This window comes from Macadamia integrifolia, chromosome 14 (assembly GCF_013358625.1).
Source record: "Macadamia integrifolia cultivar HAES 741 chromosome 14, SCU_Mint_v3, whole genome shotgun sequence".
NCBI lineage: Eukaryota > Viridiplantae > Streptophyta > Magnoliopsida > Proteales > Proteaceae > Macadamia > Macadamia integrifolia.
This window is the reverse complement of record NC_056570.1, coordinates 22,981,613-22,998,456: the sequence shown is the minus strand read 5'-3', so window position 1 is coordinate 22,998,456 and position 16,844 is coordinate 22,981,613. Positions and strand designations below refer to the sequence as shown.

General features: G+C 40.1%; 1 protein-coding gene across 3 annotated transcripts; it reads right to left on the bottom strand.

The window, feature by feature from the left end:
* Positions 1–387: 387 nt before the first annotated feature.
* LOC122061051 (protein smg-9-like) lies at positions 388–9,298 on the bottom strand. Of its 3 annotated transcripts, none has more exons than XM_042624215.1 (3): positions 8,926–9,295; positions 8,724–8,832; positions 388–557 (listed from the first exon to the last, which is right to left on the bottom strand). In XM_042624215.1, exons 1-3 carry the CDS (start codon positions 9,124–9,126, stop codon positions 403–405), a joined length of 465 nt encoding a protein of 154 aa, XP_042480149.1. In that variant the 5' UTR covers positions 9,127–9,295; the 3' UTR covers positions 388–402. The 3 variants fall into 3 exon arrangements, with proteins under 3 accessions (XP_042480149.1, XP_042480150.1, XP_042480151.1); XM_042624216.1 differs by having other exon boundaries at positions 460–597; positions 8,926–9,298; XM_042624217.1 differs by lacking the exon at positions 388–557 and adding an exon at positions 7,684–7,738 and having other exon boundaries at positions 8,926–9,296.
* Between the last annotated feature and the right edge of the window lie 7,546 nt (positions 9,299–16,844).

Below are 16,844 nucleotides of genomic sequence, written 5' to 3'. Positions count from 1 at the left end.
TGTCCACAAAGAGGAATGTATTCGTCAAAGGGTAAGGTAACAGTTCTTAGAAAAGCTAGCTACGAGATTTCACCAAACTAGACTTTATTCTGGAATGGAACTGCAAAGTGACATTAGTGGTGGCAAGAGAATGTCTTTAGCATGCTAAACAAAATGTGCTTCCTCATCTCAGAATTTCTTTTTTCTTTTTCACATTAGTTAACATTGGTGAGGAGGATCAGCACATATTGGGAACCTGTGTGGAGCTAAGATTCTGTCTTATTATAATTGGGAAATAAACAACCTACTTAGACCCAATAAATAATTTTGTTCACAACCAAACACGATGTTCCACAGCATGTGATTAGAAGGTTAATCTAAAGCCAAATCACCCTCTGGATTACTTGTTACAAAAACTCAAAACTAAAAGGGGGAGCAGACAGGGAGATATAAATAGAATACCTGGGTATCAAGAAGTATAAGCCGCTCAGCAGAAACCCTGAGTTCCATACCCACAGTGCAGTGCCTTGCCATTGCTCTAGTTTCCTCCGTCTGCGTTGCAAAAGGAGGCAACATCCCTACAAGGTAGCATAGCTAAATTTATCTCGTACAATAACTCTGCAACAACTCAACAATCAATGAAGCAAGTATTACTTGAGAAATGAAATTGAACAGCTTTTTCATAATGAAAATGTCAGATATTTTCCTTTCTTCCTCCTTAAATTTTGTTATACATCCTTCAAAAGCTCTGCCTTTTCAGTTAAAATAAAATGGAAGGTTAGCTTTGATATTTTAATTCTCAGAAAAGAAAAGCTATGAAGGACTATGCAGAGAGGATGCAAAATAAGTTTGAGATGTCTATGTTAGGAGAACTGTCTTATTTTTTGGGTCTGCAAATCAATCAACGAGAGACGTTAAAAAGATTCACCATGGAGGATTACAAACCTGTCATTACACCTACAATGACTGGGTGTAAGTTGAGTAAGGATGATGAATCTCCATCAATTGACCACACCTCATATAGGCCAATGATTGGAAGTTTGTTGTATCTGATAGCAAATAGCCCTGGCATCTTGCAAGTAGTATGTAAGGTAACAAGATTCCAAGATGGGCTTAAAGAGACTTCTACCAGTATTGGTGAAGAGTATTTTCAGATATCTAAAGGGCACTAGTGAGTGTGGTGATGCAGTTGGGCGATGGGTTTAAAAAGTTATCTTTGATTTGGTTCCTTATTTACTTTCCTTTTCAGACATAGAATGAGTTTGGTAGATTTTTATTTGAATGAGATTCTATTCCAATTTCTATATAGGTTAGTTTCCCATTTTAATTAGCAACCAAATTTATGCTTTGAATTTTCTTATATAGCCATGTAATACTCTAGTGAAGAACTCAGACTTGAAGTTTTGAAAATTGAATGTTTGCTTGGCTGAATATTGACTGCCATGACCTCCATCTCTCTCTTCTGGTTTTCTATTATCTTCTTCTGTTTCCCTCCTTATTTTCCTCTCCTTTTATTGTTTTTCCCTTGCTGGCTGAAACCCCTGTTCTGGGCGGTAGATACAGCACTCATGAAGTGCATCGATTTCTTTTATGCCTGATCTGTTTGGGCTGAAGTTTTGATCAAAGGTTTCCCCTTCTTGGGCGACCTTAACCTTAGACTTTTAACTTCAACTGGTCTTCCTACGGAGAGAATCGAACCCAGGTTCAGATCTGGGTCTATCCCTTGTGCCGAGCCCAATTGCAGGTTCGATTCACATTCAGATCTGGGCTGCCAAGGCATTGTGGTGCTGGATTCATAGGCAACCTGCTGCAGCGATCGCTCCTTTGAAATTTCAGACCAAGCTGCTGCCTAACCGGTGAGTTCTCCATCTCAAAGTCCTGTTGACTTCACCGCTACAACCTATTCCAAGGTTGAAGAAGACTCCAAATCGTGAGCTTCCTTATTTCTTCTTTCATTATTAATACCCTTCTTTTAACCCCTTATTTACACCCTGCCCTTAAGCTTTCTATCATTCCTAGTCTACCCCTTCCAAATAAATACTAATTACCTTTGTGTCCAACCTTTATTTAGCTATCCAGACCCTTGCATATTCTGTTATTTACAAACCTGCCACTCTTTATTAGAAACTTCAAATTATTTACAAGTTTGCCATTCCTTCTAGACTTCCACCTATTTACAGAATTGCCATTTAAATTTCAATTTGAGTTATTTTGTGGGTCCATAAGCAATCTGATTCCTTGGATTCGCATCATGTGGGTTGTGGTATCCAAAGACCAAAGGCTTCACTTTGTCAGAATGTGTTGATGAGAGGAAAAGCACTAATGGAGGTGCATTTTATTTGGGGAACAATCTAGTAGCTTCACACGACAAGAAGTACGACTCAGTTTCAATTTCGATACCAGAGGCAAAGTATATTGCAACAACATCTTGTTTTACACAAGCGTTGTGGATGAAGCAAATGTTGAAGGATCTAAGTATCTAAGTGGATCAGGCAGTAGTTCTAATGTACTATGATAATACCAATGCCATAAATATTCAAGGAGGTCTTTGGATACCTTCGTTAGATGTTGGGAGTAGTTACTCTTCTCAAGCACTAGGTGCACTAGAAAAGGAGGAGCATGTTGACTATTGATTTTGCTCCCATCTGGGACTTAGGGGAAGTCATGTTTGACCCTTTGGACTTGTTGTCAAATGAGGAGAGAGGATCTTTAATCACTGAATGAGGGAGAGCAGTCTAGGGAGAGAATTTGCGGTGCCAGTTACAATTAGATGAGTGTTAAGTTTGCCAGTGTCAGTACATGTTGCAGGTAAAGCAGTATAAGTTTTCCAGTGTCGATGCATGATTAGTGTTGCCCTCCAAAGGGGGAGATTTTTGTCTAACAAGTTGTCATTGTGGTCAACACTGTCAGTTGGGGAAGTATATAGTGTACAAGTGGCAAATCATGTCAAATGTGGCAGTTGCAACATGTGTCAACTTCGAAGGCATTTTGGGCAGGCCATGTGGCAGAATTGGTAGAAGGGATTTTATGGAGAGTTGTAGAGCATCAAGTCATCTTTCCAACGCAACTGGAATCGCATCAATCTGACTGTGAATGAGAGTTGTGATCGTTTCCATGCGATCACTCCAGAAGGTCAAGGTGTTCACTGAAATGTCACAATGAGTGGTTGCACTCTAGTCTTGGAGTTCTGGATCCCATCGGACATCAGCATGGGTGATGATATGGCAGCTTGAGGAGGTGGCAATGTGCCATGTGGAAGCCAAGGAAGCAGCAATTCTGCATGGCAACTAGTAGGGCTGGCTTGCACATGCCTATAGCTACAGCACATGGATGCAGCTTGGCAGTAGCATAGAGGCCCCAAGACACAAAGCACAGGAGCCCCCGCATGCACAACATAGAGGCCCCATGCGCACGGTACAGAGGCCTGTGCCCGCAGCACAAGAACCCTATGCCTACAGTCAAGGCAGGCCAGCACAAGGCATCAAGGCCCCCAACAGCTAAGTATTTTATCACCTGCTAAACACATTGCCTCAAAGAAAGGCCAAAGGAAGGCCCCTCTCGGGAAGTATTTTCCTTTAAGACTCAATGTGTGTCGCATTTGTACATTTTCAAAGGCCTATGGGCCGTCGGATCAAGATCAATGATCCCAGATCCCTATTGCTTGGCGATCTTCAAAGCGTGTCAGGTGGATTGACCGAGACGTTATCGCATCCTTCATTAGTCAAAAGCAGCAAGGATCGTGCACTGCGAAGTACAAAAGCATCTCTTGATCGAGTGTTGCGGACCGCACTGTACACACAATAGAGATTCCATTTGATTGCTCCCTATTTGTCCCACAAATCGGCTGTGCCATCCAGTGATCGAAGCCAGTCCAATGCACCCGTAATTTTGAGGTCAGATCAGACAGCCATAGGCCGTGCTGCTTGACTGTCACACTCCCCTCATCATGAAATGGCCTTTGAATTTACAAAAATGCCCCTCCCAAATTCCCCTTCATTTGTCCAACATCAAAATAAACATATCTTGGTCATTTGTCCATTTTGCCCGCAATTTTTTCTTGTATTCCCCAAATTACCCCTAGAATGTGATTAAGGGGTTTGTGGGTGGTTCTAGAGTGTCTAAGCCCTCAGAATTAAAAAAAAAAAAAAAAAGGGGAAAGAGGGAGCATAAGGAGTGCATTGACCATTGAAGCACCATTAAAGGTCTTTAAGGGTGGTGAGCTACTATTGACACAAATTGAAGGTTCTTTGCCAGAAAGAGAAGAGAGAGAAGGAAGGTCCCACACGCAAAGCATACCTGAAAATTCAAGTTCTCCACCATTGAGGGGTTGTTGAAGATTCCAATGAGCATTGAGGCACTGTTGGTGACTGGTGATTCCAACAGGTATCAAGATTCAACATGTATGCAAGGGTTCTAGGGGTATGTACTACTTAAACTTTTTATTTGGATTCTTATATCCTTTTGAATAGCTAGGTTGTGTGTTGGTGAATACCTAGGTAAAAGTGCATCACTGTAGGGCAAGGTATAAGCCTGTTGACTTTATTTTGTTGGGGTGTTCAATGGGTACAGGACACGGGAGTTGTAGCTCCCCGGTAGTTGTGACTATCATTTTCGGCATTGTAGCACTCACTTAGGTTGTGTATTGAGTAAACAGGGGTAGTTGCCATTGTCAATTGTAGCTGGCTAACAGCTCAGCGTTCAGCAAATACGAAGCCCATAGTGGTATTACTCCATGGATGCAGGAAACTCACCAAATGACATATATCTTGTGTTATGGATTGCATGTGTACATGGAGTTTTGTTTGCAGGATGGGTGTGCACACCAAGTAGACCTTGCCACAGGGTTGTGCTCCAAAAATGTGTATGTGACTGTTAAGTGTGCCAGGAACCAAATACAGTACAGTAGGTCTGAAGAAGGAAAAAGAATTAATTACTCACCTCCTCTCAGTGTCAGTCATAGTCCAACAAAGAGGGGACAACAGCTTGCAAAAGAGAAGAGGGTTTAGACAACAATGAGCATGTTCCTTGGGGTATCCCTTACATTAAGTAACAAGGAGAGTTTAGAGATAACATCAAAGTAAATGGAATTCCAAATCTTATCAAAGGATCGGGAGTTAGATGTCCACCTATGAAGATTGTGCTTCATCTAAATATGGTTGATAGCAGCACCAAAGGCAAGCTTGCCAATAATGTCACAAATAATTTTCCCAGCATAAGTTATATCCTCCCAAATATATTCTCTCGCAATGGGGAGAATTATTTTATTGCTTGGCCAACATTTTCTCAAAACTCTTTTCCAATCTAAAGAGGAGAAGGGGCAAGAAAAGAAAAGGTAATCAACGTCTTCAACACCATCCAGCATAAGCAGCAAGAGGGGGAGACCTGAACCTGGCAATGGATGAGGTTCGCCAAACAGTGAAGATGTGGCAGGGATGTGACCATTAAACCACACAATCTTGTGCCAAAGAGACCACGCATTCTGACAAAGGCCCAAGCTGAGAAGGAGCTAACAGAAGCCAACAACACTTTCACCTCTACCACGTGGACCAAGGAAGAGGAGGCAAGGCATACGAGATAATAAGCAATAGAAGGGAGGAGAGCAAGGGAGGGGGCCCAATCACCATTAGAAATAATGAAAGCAACTGAGGACTCGTTGCAAATGACTGAACATAAACAATTTTAACAAACATAAAAGTAACAAAGACGCCTCGAGACCAGCACAGAATTTAGGCTATCAAACACCATTTAAACCCTGGACTCATCAACCATAAACTATAATAAGCATTTGAGACCCTAAATCCTAATCACAACCCATGCGATCCCCACACCCAGAAACAAAACCTATAGAAAGTGTAAAAGCAACCCACAAAAGAGAAAAATACCATAGCTCCTAAAAAAGGGTGCACCCAGTGCACGAGGCTCTCACCACTACGGGGTCTAGGGAGGGTCATAATGTACACAGCCCCACTTCGTGGATAGGCTGTTTCCCGGCTCGAGCCCACCACCTAGGAGAAACTGATCGGATCGTAATTATTCATGAAATTACTATTTAATTATTAATTGTAATTGGATTTTCATGATTAATTTGACTACATATTCTGATGTTCTTTGATTGCAGGGTTTTTAAGAGATGTGCACGGGTTTGATGCTAAATGGATAAAGGTGGTTCAGTCTAGAAGCAAGGGCAAAGGATCAAGGGTAGAGTTGGAATTTCCAAGAGAAGAAGAGCATAAAAAAATAAAAAAATAAAAAATAAAATTGAGGAGAGAGAAAACCCCACGGTTTCTCCTTCTCCCCCTCTTTCACACGTCCCTCTCTTCTTCCCTCTCCTACTTTCTCTCATCCTTCACCCCTTTTCCTACTTTCTCGCATCTTTTTTCTCTCTCCTTGTCCAAATTAGACTAGGATTCTCTTTGTCCTAAAGTTTCTCCCCTAGTAGATCTCTCTCTCTTTCAACTTTTTTTCCTACTTTCTCTCATGGTTCTCTCTTTTCACCCATGTTTGCATCTTTCTCTTTCTCTCCTATTTTCTCTCTTCTCACCTACATTCTCTCCCTTTCACTCACGGCTATCCCTCACGCACCCTTATCTCTCCCTTTTTTCTCTCCTAATTGAATTCCATCTCTCTCATCACACATAACCCTCTTTCTCCCTATATATATCTCCTTTGGGTCCTTCTCTTCTGGGACTCTTCACACTCATTCTCTAGGATATAGTTGCCCATATCAACTCCTCACACACTCTATCCATTGCTGTTTTTTCTTTCTTTCTTTTTATGGTTCTCCCTTCTTCTTGGATCGCACCTTCTTTGGGACGGATTTTCCTGAACATCATTGCACAGAGATCATTGTCATTGCACCTAGGTTTCATCACCACCATCATCGTTGCTGCCCTTCGTTCATTCAAACCATGAGTGGCTAAGTCCCCTTTCTATCTTTAGGTTTAGATGAAATTTTAATTTATTGTTATTTAATTTCTGGTTGAAATTTTTACTTGATCATTTGATGTTAAAGACCCCTTCCCATTGTGGATGATATTTAATAGTTAAATTAGTTTAGAATACGTGTCTCTGTGATTCAGTTATTCTATTCAAACAATCGTATTCTATGTTTTTTTATGGCAAACACTAATGATAGCCTTTAACCAATCAAACTAAGTGTGCTAAGCGAAAGTAATAGATGATAGTGCTTGACAGGATAAGTTATGCTTAGGGTAGCCAGAGATTATATTTTTGTGGTTGCATTGGAACTTATAGTTTCAGTGGACCGAAGTATGAACCCGAGATTGAGAATAATACCAAAACAGATTCGAGACCTAAGGATAGTTTCTTCTCATTAATTCTTATCTTTGTTAATTGGATTACTTAGTTTAATTTTAGTTCTAAATTTTATAAATTTGATTTACAAAACATATTTATCTTAATCATAGTAAATATAGCCTTCTAGTTCTTTGTGGGTTCGACCCCTTTCTTACCACTATCTCATAGTTTGGTTAGATTTTATTTTGATTCATTCACAACAGTGATCAGAAACCTTACCGTTGCGCCAAGGTTCGACTCTGGATGAGGCTCCAAGACAAAGCAAATGAATCTTAAGGTTAATTCAAGATGGGAATCTAAATATGGGTATCAGTAGGGCAAGAACATGCAAGTACACTTCAGAATCAAGTTTTCCGAGTGAAAAGTGAGATATCCATGCATGTTCGTAGCACTTCCCTTCAGGTCGTTTTCAGCTATCCCTTGTTCTTTTAGCTCCTCTAATCTGCACAATATCACTCCTTCCTGGTGTTACATAACTCCAATTCCTAAGACGCCTATCCTCCAATTTCTCCATGAACAACTACATCAATCCATCAAAAATTTTTAAATGACAAAATTCCACAATCAGTAGCCAACCTGCTTTTGAGGAGTTCCAAAGGAAACCAGCTTCCATTTTGAAACCTCCTCTACTCTATTTCATAATAAACCACCATAAATAGGGAAGGGTCTTCCGAAATCCAAAGAATTTGGCTCTTCAAGCTAGAAGTACCATAGACCATCATAGAAATACATCAAGCGTATCATTTAAGATGACTAACAAAACAATAGGGCAAAGAGAAAAGAGAAGCACCCCAAGGCCCAAAAAACTTTACAATGGACATAAAGATGATCCACAAGCCTCATCTTCTCTACAAATAGCCAAGTGTTTGCTATAGATTGTGGTCTATGGATAGATGTATACTATAAAATAAGAACTTCCAAAACACCATTGACAATATATTAGTGATATATAGGTAAGATTTTAAATCTAAGATATTAGAGACTCTCTCTCCTTAGAAATATGGGTTAACCTCAAAACTTGCCAATGGTGACCAGTCCTTTGCGCAAGTGCAGAGTATTTGAAACAGATAAAACTTGTGAAAAATCAAGCTAAAGATACAATTAAAGATACCATGACCTCCCCAAAAAAAAGGAAGGGAAAAAATGGTTAATGTTTTGCAGCTCAACCATGAACATTGTGGGTTCAATTACAGTTCATCACCAACTACATCTGAAATTAAGGTAAATTCCATGCCAGTTCAACCATGAACCTTTCAGAACCTCTTATGTTGCGGATGGTGTACATGCTTTAAACCAGATGTTGGCATATGCCATCTTAATTCAGATGGATCAATGCATCATTTGAGTGGCAGATATTGGTAGCCTACATATTTTACCCTAAAGAGAAGAAAATGTGAAGCTTGCTAATGCTCAACAGTGATCCTTACCAGGTGAGGAAGCATCGAACCCATAAAGCTCATTCAAGATGGTCGACTTGCCAGCCCCAGGAGGTCCAATTACTCCAATAACAGTGAAATCAGTGTTCTCAGTCAGGAACTGTAAAAAAATAAAATGGAAACTTTCTCACATCTTTTTCACTTATAGGAAGGGACACCGGAAGGTGCTCGTGAGGGGTCACAATAAACCTACCTGAAGAATCCGATCCGTGTGAAATTCCCAAGAATCAGAGAGGAGATTAAGAGATGCAAGAGGTGGTAGCCGAGACCGAAGAGTGACAGATTCGTCTTCGCTTCCACCGGCTCCGCCGCCACGGTTCAAACCAGGTTTCGCCAAGAGTATTTTCGGAGCAGAGGATGGATTTGAAGAACTGCTCCCACCAGTAGCAGCCATTGATAAGCTTTCCGCAAATCCCTCGCCAAAACCCTCCCTTTGTTTGCAGTGGTTCTTCGAGACTACAACTGCAATTTGGAACGAAAATCAACCAAAAAGGCCATGTACGCCTCCATGCTGCGTAGGAATGTGGAGCCCGTCAAAGAGGGACCGGGGTCATTTGCATAAAATGAAACCCCTCTGATGTATTTAATCGTTCACGGAAAAAGATTGGCACGCCCTTGGTGTACACTGTAGAGTTCCTCTCCCGCATGATTTTTTTTTTTTTTCGAAACATGGGTCCTAAAGGTGGTTTCAATCGGTTGAGCCGGGTCATTCTTGGTCGAGTTCTGGGTTTCTACTGGTTGGACTAATCCGACCTCAGACAGACTAATACACCATTAAAGCAGGCTTTAATTTCATAGATTTCAAAAAAAGTTATTATATTTATTAAATCATCAATAATTTAGAAAAGACATCGCCTCTTTTCTGTCAACTCTCTTCACTACATCCAACCCCCTTGATCCCTCCTTTGTTTAATGCATATTTCCTCATGTTCTGAATAGCTTTGAAGTTGAACTCCGACATGAAATTCCATCTTTTGATGAATTCCGTAGGTCTTTCTTCTTTATTGGTGCCTGTAAGGCTCCTGGTGCGGTTGGGTTCAAAGCCACTTTTTCTTAAAAAAAAAATTGAGATTTGCTCAACATGGACTTCTGTAATTTTGTTACTAATTTTTCTTGGACATTTCTTGTCCTTTTGGTACTAACCACATTTTTGGTCAGCCTCGTTCCCACAAAAAAAAAAAAAAAAAGCTTTAATGGTTGAGGATTCAGACCTATTAGTTTATGCAATGTTTTCTATAAAATTATTGCAAAAATTCTGGCATGCAGACTTAAATGTGTTCGTCACAATGAATCCCCTAGCGTTTTCTCTTTCATCACTTGCTCAACTCCAAAAAATTATTATGCGAATTCCACACTACTAGACAGCAGGCTAAAAATTATGTCCAAAAAAATCTCACAAAATCACACTCTAGAAAAATATGAGACAGACTCTTTCTCTACTCTTTATCTTTATAACATAGCTCACATCTTGACGGTAAATTCACCCCTTGGCCTAATCTCATAGGCAAAAGTTTTCTAGCCAATAAGGCTAGAGAATATTTCTACACTAACACCATTTTTTATCACAAAGAATGGTGATTTTGCAATCTTGATCGTATGGATATTTAGAAAATGGTAAAGTCAGCCACATGTCAATTTTCAGATTTAGATGAACCATATTTCATCCCATGTATTGGCCTATTCATTATATTTTAGTTGTCTATTTCTTTTTAGAAAGGTCTAACTTTTCTAATGGATCTTGAAAATTTTATTGGTTAAAGTTTTCCTTCTTAAGTGATGAGAATTTCACCACCCGGATGCCTTAATTGCCTCCCCCTATATAAGAATGTACGAACTAATTATCCCACTATTTCAAGAGTCTCATTCGAGCACTAGAACCTATGAGTGAAGATATTCTATCTTCACCGTGAGTGATGAAAAACTCAGTATTATTTTGCCACTAGGCCAATGGCTGAAACTTGATATATGTGCAAGGGACCTTCAGGTCCACCTATCCACACAAATTTGAGATATGTCCAATCTATCATGTGGGAAATATTTGAGCCTAGAAAGTTTTTTTTTTTCCCCTACGAGAAGATGCCTAGAAAATTGTTGGACCAGAAAATTGTTGGACTAGAAGAACTTCATCAAAAAAATTATATTTGAATAGGGAGAAGGTACTCTAAAAGACAGCTTGCCTATTGCACCACCATTAGACCAGTGGGAGCTCTCGCGGAAGCATCAACAGGGATGGATTCTGCCTTTCATGAGGGGTGGGGTGGTCAGCTCACCCCTCCCACGCTGCCTTTCAGGTATTTTTTTTTTCTCTGAATCTATATCCAATGGGAAAGGATTCTTTGAGCATAAGGCATAGGATACCACCTACTAAAATAGAATTTAAGAGAGGTACACCACCTTGCATGGGAGAAAATTTAAGAAACTTTTCCATTACCAACATGTTTGGTACTCCAATCCTGATTTCATCCCCTTCTGTTGGAAAAAATGGAACTCATTGGGTCATGGCAATCTTATGACATGCATCACCTGCTTGAGTAGACTTCTGCGCAAATGTAAGAACAATGTTTTTAGGCACATTGAGAAACTCAAAGCCTCCTATTTCAAGTTTTCAACTGCGTGCTCAACTTGGAAAACTCTTCTGCCCTACATGACATCTCCAACCTCTCTGCCAAGCTTAAATGGATCTTAGATACTGAAAAAAAGTTTTGGTACCAAAAGTCTAGACATATCTACATTAATGAGGGGGATCGGAAAAATACTACATTTTACCACATTGTTTCCAAGGTCAACACCTGCAAAATAAAAATTGATTTCATCATCTCCCCTTCTGGAGAAAGATTAACTAGTCCTTGCCTCATTGCCAAAGAATTAGCTCTCTTTCTTCCAAACTCGTTCACCACCTCGAACCCACTTGACTCATCCTTCATTGAATGCCTCTTCCCCCTCCCCCCCACCAACTTTGACCCTATCCCCTCTCCTCAATCCCGTCTGTAGACACCATATTTTTGTCACCCTTGGAAGGGCTATGCAATGATGAGATGCGGATGGTTCATGCATTTACGGTCGAGGCTACATCCTCACCCAAGGTAGTATACTTTTATTTTCGTCCTGGCATAGGATGGTTAATCAAATGAACAAAAATGTTTTCAAAATGGTTGATGGCTTTGACATACATAGAATTGGCCAAGACTACTCCAAAGAACATAGACTGGTCCTAAATTGAGTCACAAACCCAATTGGACTAAACCTCCTAAGTCAATTCGAGCCAAAGTTGTACTGACATAAAGCCGATGTCGGATACACTCTGGTCGACGCTATTTTCACCTGGGTTGATGTCGGTCAAAGGTCAACTATGTTGTCTAGAGAACAATTTCTATCGTATCTTACGATTTTGTAGGGATTTTGTCAATCTTCTTCCAAATCTAGTACCTTGACACCCAAGGGACGTACCTAGACTCAATATAAGGCCCTATAACACCTAGAAGGCTTTAGAAAACACATGTGAAGAATCTACTAATTACCTCCTGCCTATGCTGGGTATCAGGAGGATTATGAATTTCAGGATCATCATCTATTTCTGAGACATGAGGGGTAGTTGGGCGAGGACCTTCATTCATGAGAGAGGGAAGAGGATTAGGAAGGGTAAGGTTTGTAAGATAATCAGACAGAATGTTTATAGAGGGGGTGACAATGGCATGGAGGGACTGGGTAGTTTGGGTAGTGGTGGTAGTAGGGGAATTAGGTGGTTGAAGTGGTTTAATTGGTATAGGAGGTGGGGGTGTTGGGTAGGAAACTGTCATAGGATAAGGGGTGAAAGAGGGGGTGTCTTGTAGGGCATCTGGTTCTTCTTCACTGAGATCCATCAAAGCAGCAGTAGACATCCAGGCTAGAGGAAGTCTACCATGAGTACGTCCTCTAGTAGCTCTGGTTCTTTTTGGAAAAGAATGTTGTTGTTGTTAAAGTTCTTTAAGTTCTTCAATAGGAAATGTCCTTGGGGAAGAGACAACTGGAGGAGCCGAAGGGGCATACATAGCAAATGGATCTTGTGGAGTGAAGCTTGGAATTGTGACAGGAAGTGGTTGTTGTCAGCTTGTGGCAGAAGAGAGGGGATGAGTCCTCTGAAGACTATGAAGTTGAGCTTCAAGGTATCGAAGATGTTTCTCTTTTTTACCAATAAGAGCAAAGGCAGTAGTGGTATCTGCTACACTTGAAGCAATTCCAGTAAGCTCTGCATGAACTTGATCAATTTCTCATTGTAAAGACTGTAGAAGATGATCATGATGAGTCAAAGTACCATGAGTTTGTTGGGTTTGGCTAAGAATTCTTTCAAGGTATTGATTTTGAACAATAGCATTTTCTGCTTGCCAATTCAAAGCTGCTTCTGCTAAGGATATTTCTGAAGGTTGTCCAGTGGGATGAATTGGAGGCTTAATTTTCCAAACATGCCAAACACCATGAGTATCAGGGCCAGAATCAGAAGCAACTAGGGAAACTTTTAAGAGGGGAAGAAGAAGAGGATCCTGGTGTGTACATACAACATGGAGGAATAGTAGGAGATGGGAGATCTAGTTTTGGGGGAGGTTTACAAGTAGGAGGAGGAAAAGGTTGAGGTTGAGGAGTAACCTTGGTATCACCATATTTAACAAAGAAAGGGTATTTTGATTCATCACTAAGGGTGCATGTCTATCCAGGCGATCCCTCATTTAGTCCCACATCGCTCGTGGATCCCGTCCGCTGTCTATACTTATGTCCTTGGGCACCTTCTCCTGATAAGCCGATTTTTTTAAGCCGATTTTGAGGGAGAGAGAACGGAGCAACCCAGATCTAGTATCAGAGCCAGGCGGATCGAGGGAGAGTGTGTGCATGTCTATCCAGGCAATCTCTCGTTTAGTCCCACATCGCTCGTGGATCCGGTCCGTGGTCTATACTTAAGTCCCTAGGCACCTTCTCCTAATAAGACAGTTTTTTTTAAGCTGGTTTTGAGGGAGAGATCCTCTACTTTCATTAAGCCATAACTGGCTATTTATAGAATATTACAACCAGATGAAACAGACACGTGTACATTCATAAGGGATACGTAGGACCCACTTATCCTGTTGACCGACAAAATAGGATCACACCGACAAAATACAAATAGGATCACACCGAAAAAATACAAATACAAATACAGTACAAATACAAGTACATCTTTATAGTGAAATAAGAGAGGTATCCGAACTATCAGAACTGCTAGCTGGGTAGGTACCTTGTGGGAATATACACTTACCATAAACAGACTAAATCTCTATCCATGTATGAATTAGATCACACTCTACATAGAAGATTCATATACCTTCCTTGGCACCCAAGGAGCTCCCAACTATAAATACATAACCCCTCACATGTTTTGGGGATCCCACACATGCATCCCACATGATTGGTTAGACACATATCTGACATCTTCAGTCATAGCTGCCTAGATTCACGCACTGGAATCATAAGGAACTACTGCTAAACTTCGCATCAGTTAGAACACTGATCGTTCCTGAGCACATGCCTTTCCAACCATAAAACACTCTTCACAAAAGTTTAGGGGGTAAGTCTTCTCCATTTATCCTTTTACAAATCTTCATTCCGAGTTATGCACCTATAGTTATTATACTTCTACTAAGGACAACTCGCTATTGTCCCCAATAGGGCAGCAGTGAAGTGCAACTAGTTACATTATTTTTTGGGGATATTTTTTAAAAACTTCATTCTTAAATGTTATATATTAGGTCACATGATCTAGCTATTGTAAAATTTTCATAATTTAATAATTTTATTTAATATTTCTTTTGGATTTTCTTCCCTGCTGGTCAGAGTAAAACCTGAGAATTCTCTTCAATGAGATCTCGAATTGCAAGCCTACTAAATTATTTTTCCAAGGTTTTTGGCAAAGCATTCCTCTTTTCAAAAATTTTTACATGATGTGCTCTACCTAACTTGATTTTATCAGAATTTTAAATTTTATTTCAATTTTCTACCGAAGGTTTACTCGTTGTTTTTCCTTCTTTTAGCATACATGTGCATTACATATTCAATCATTCAATGTTTTAATTAATTATGCTATGTTGTATTCACACAATGCACATGTTCAATATTGATCCTATAATACATGAAAAGCAAATAGGGGATTAAGAATTACCTCGATGTAGCTTTTCTCGCAGTGGAATGGATCGGGTTGCACCAAGTGTCAATCAGCACAAACAGCGACTAACGAAAGGTTACAGCGATCTTGCTAGGTAATATTCCACCCTCCAAATCCAAGGATTGCAATGGAGATCCTTGAAACACACACTCTCAATTGGGAGTGACAGAAGAGAATAGGGAGAAAGAGAGCTCTTGTGATTAGGTCAAAACCCTAATTTGGTTTGTGATCAAAACCCTCTTATTTATAGAGAACTGACAAACTAGGGTTCCTAATCCTAGTGGGTCTATGATTATCCCAAGTGGGTGAGCCACGAAGGAACCGAGTCAGGACCCAGTCCGTCCCATATTAATTAACATCTTCCACTCGCCCACGCAGGGCAGACATACTCAATTGTCCATTCTAGAAGTCTCTACCATAGGTGTTGATGTTCCCAGGTTGACACTGAGAGGCAGGGTGAATCAGTGGTTCCAAAAATTTTCTCGTTTGCAACCCAACAATCAAAACATCCAGTTTCTAAGTTCTAGATTAGCCAGGACAATCCCGTAATTACCAATCACGCAACCAACGACAAGTCCATCTCATATCATAATGTGGTTGGGTCTACCAGGTAGCGTCCCACCAGTCTGCACAATATGCACTTGAAATATATATAGAAAGTAAATGCGAGACAATAACACCAGATATACGTGGTTCAACTAGAGTGCCTACATCCATGGAGGAATACCTATATAGGGTTTCGTATTTCACTAGTACTCAACTTTTCCAACTGCTATAACGGTTTAGGAACACCTATCCCTACTTCAATCTGAGATGCAACTCAAACAAGGGCAACTAGCTCACACCCTAGACAAGCCCTAACTTGCTAGGTCCACAATTTTAAATCAATAAAATAAAATTCCAACCCAATACATCATTAATCTAGAGTTTCTCAACAATAACAGACTCTAGAATACAAAAATAGGGATTTCAGATATGGATTAGCTCAGCCAGTGTAATCCCATTGATGATTGCTTACTTGATGCTTAAACGGCACCTCGAATGCTCCTCATTCAATTAAATGCTAAATCAACATGATAACAACACCCAATAATAATGTCTCCCATTTTTTTATCTCTATTGTAACATCATGGAAGAGCATGTGATCATGAGTCGCAAAACCAGAAATTGAACTTCCACTCTCTCTCTCTCTCTCTCTCTCTCTCTCTCTCTCTCTCTCTCTCTCTCTCTCGATTGGACTGCTCATACGTGATGGAGTCCTCTTAATTTGAAATTCTACTCATACTCAACTTCTCCCCACGCACAGAAGGAGCACAACACCTTTCCTGATTTCTCTCCCTCTTGTTTTATTAAACTGCCACATCACCATAGTTGTAACGTGTTTAGGAAACTTCCACACTTTCAGATTTTAGATAGACTTTGATAGGTACACTACTCCTCTCATGTATTGGATGGTATCGATTCACACAAGAAAAAGACATCCCATAGGATTTGTACTTCTTAAACTCCTTCTATTGAAACACTAGCTTAACTAATAGGATGTTGACACATGGACTTGAAAATCCTTTGTTTTAGAATTCGGTTTCTTTCCATTATCACATGTAACCATAAACCAACCTCTTCGACTCCAACTGGGCAGCAACACCAGTTTTTAGTTTCTTATATGGATAGCACATGTAAATTACTTGTAGAATCCCATTGTATTGTTGCTCCATTGTATCATTTGCCAATCAGCTTTGCTTCCTATTATAATCCATGTGATGCCAAGTTGGGCAAAAAACAATTGACATATTCAATGTTATATATCCAATTCAATTGAACGACCTCTCTTCACTTATATTAACAATTGAACCAAGATGGTTCAAATTGAATTATAGATTCCCATAATTGATCCAACAACTATTGAACCACTCTAATAAATTTAGCCACACCACATCACCTTCTAG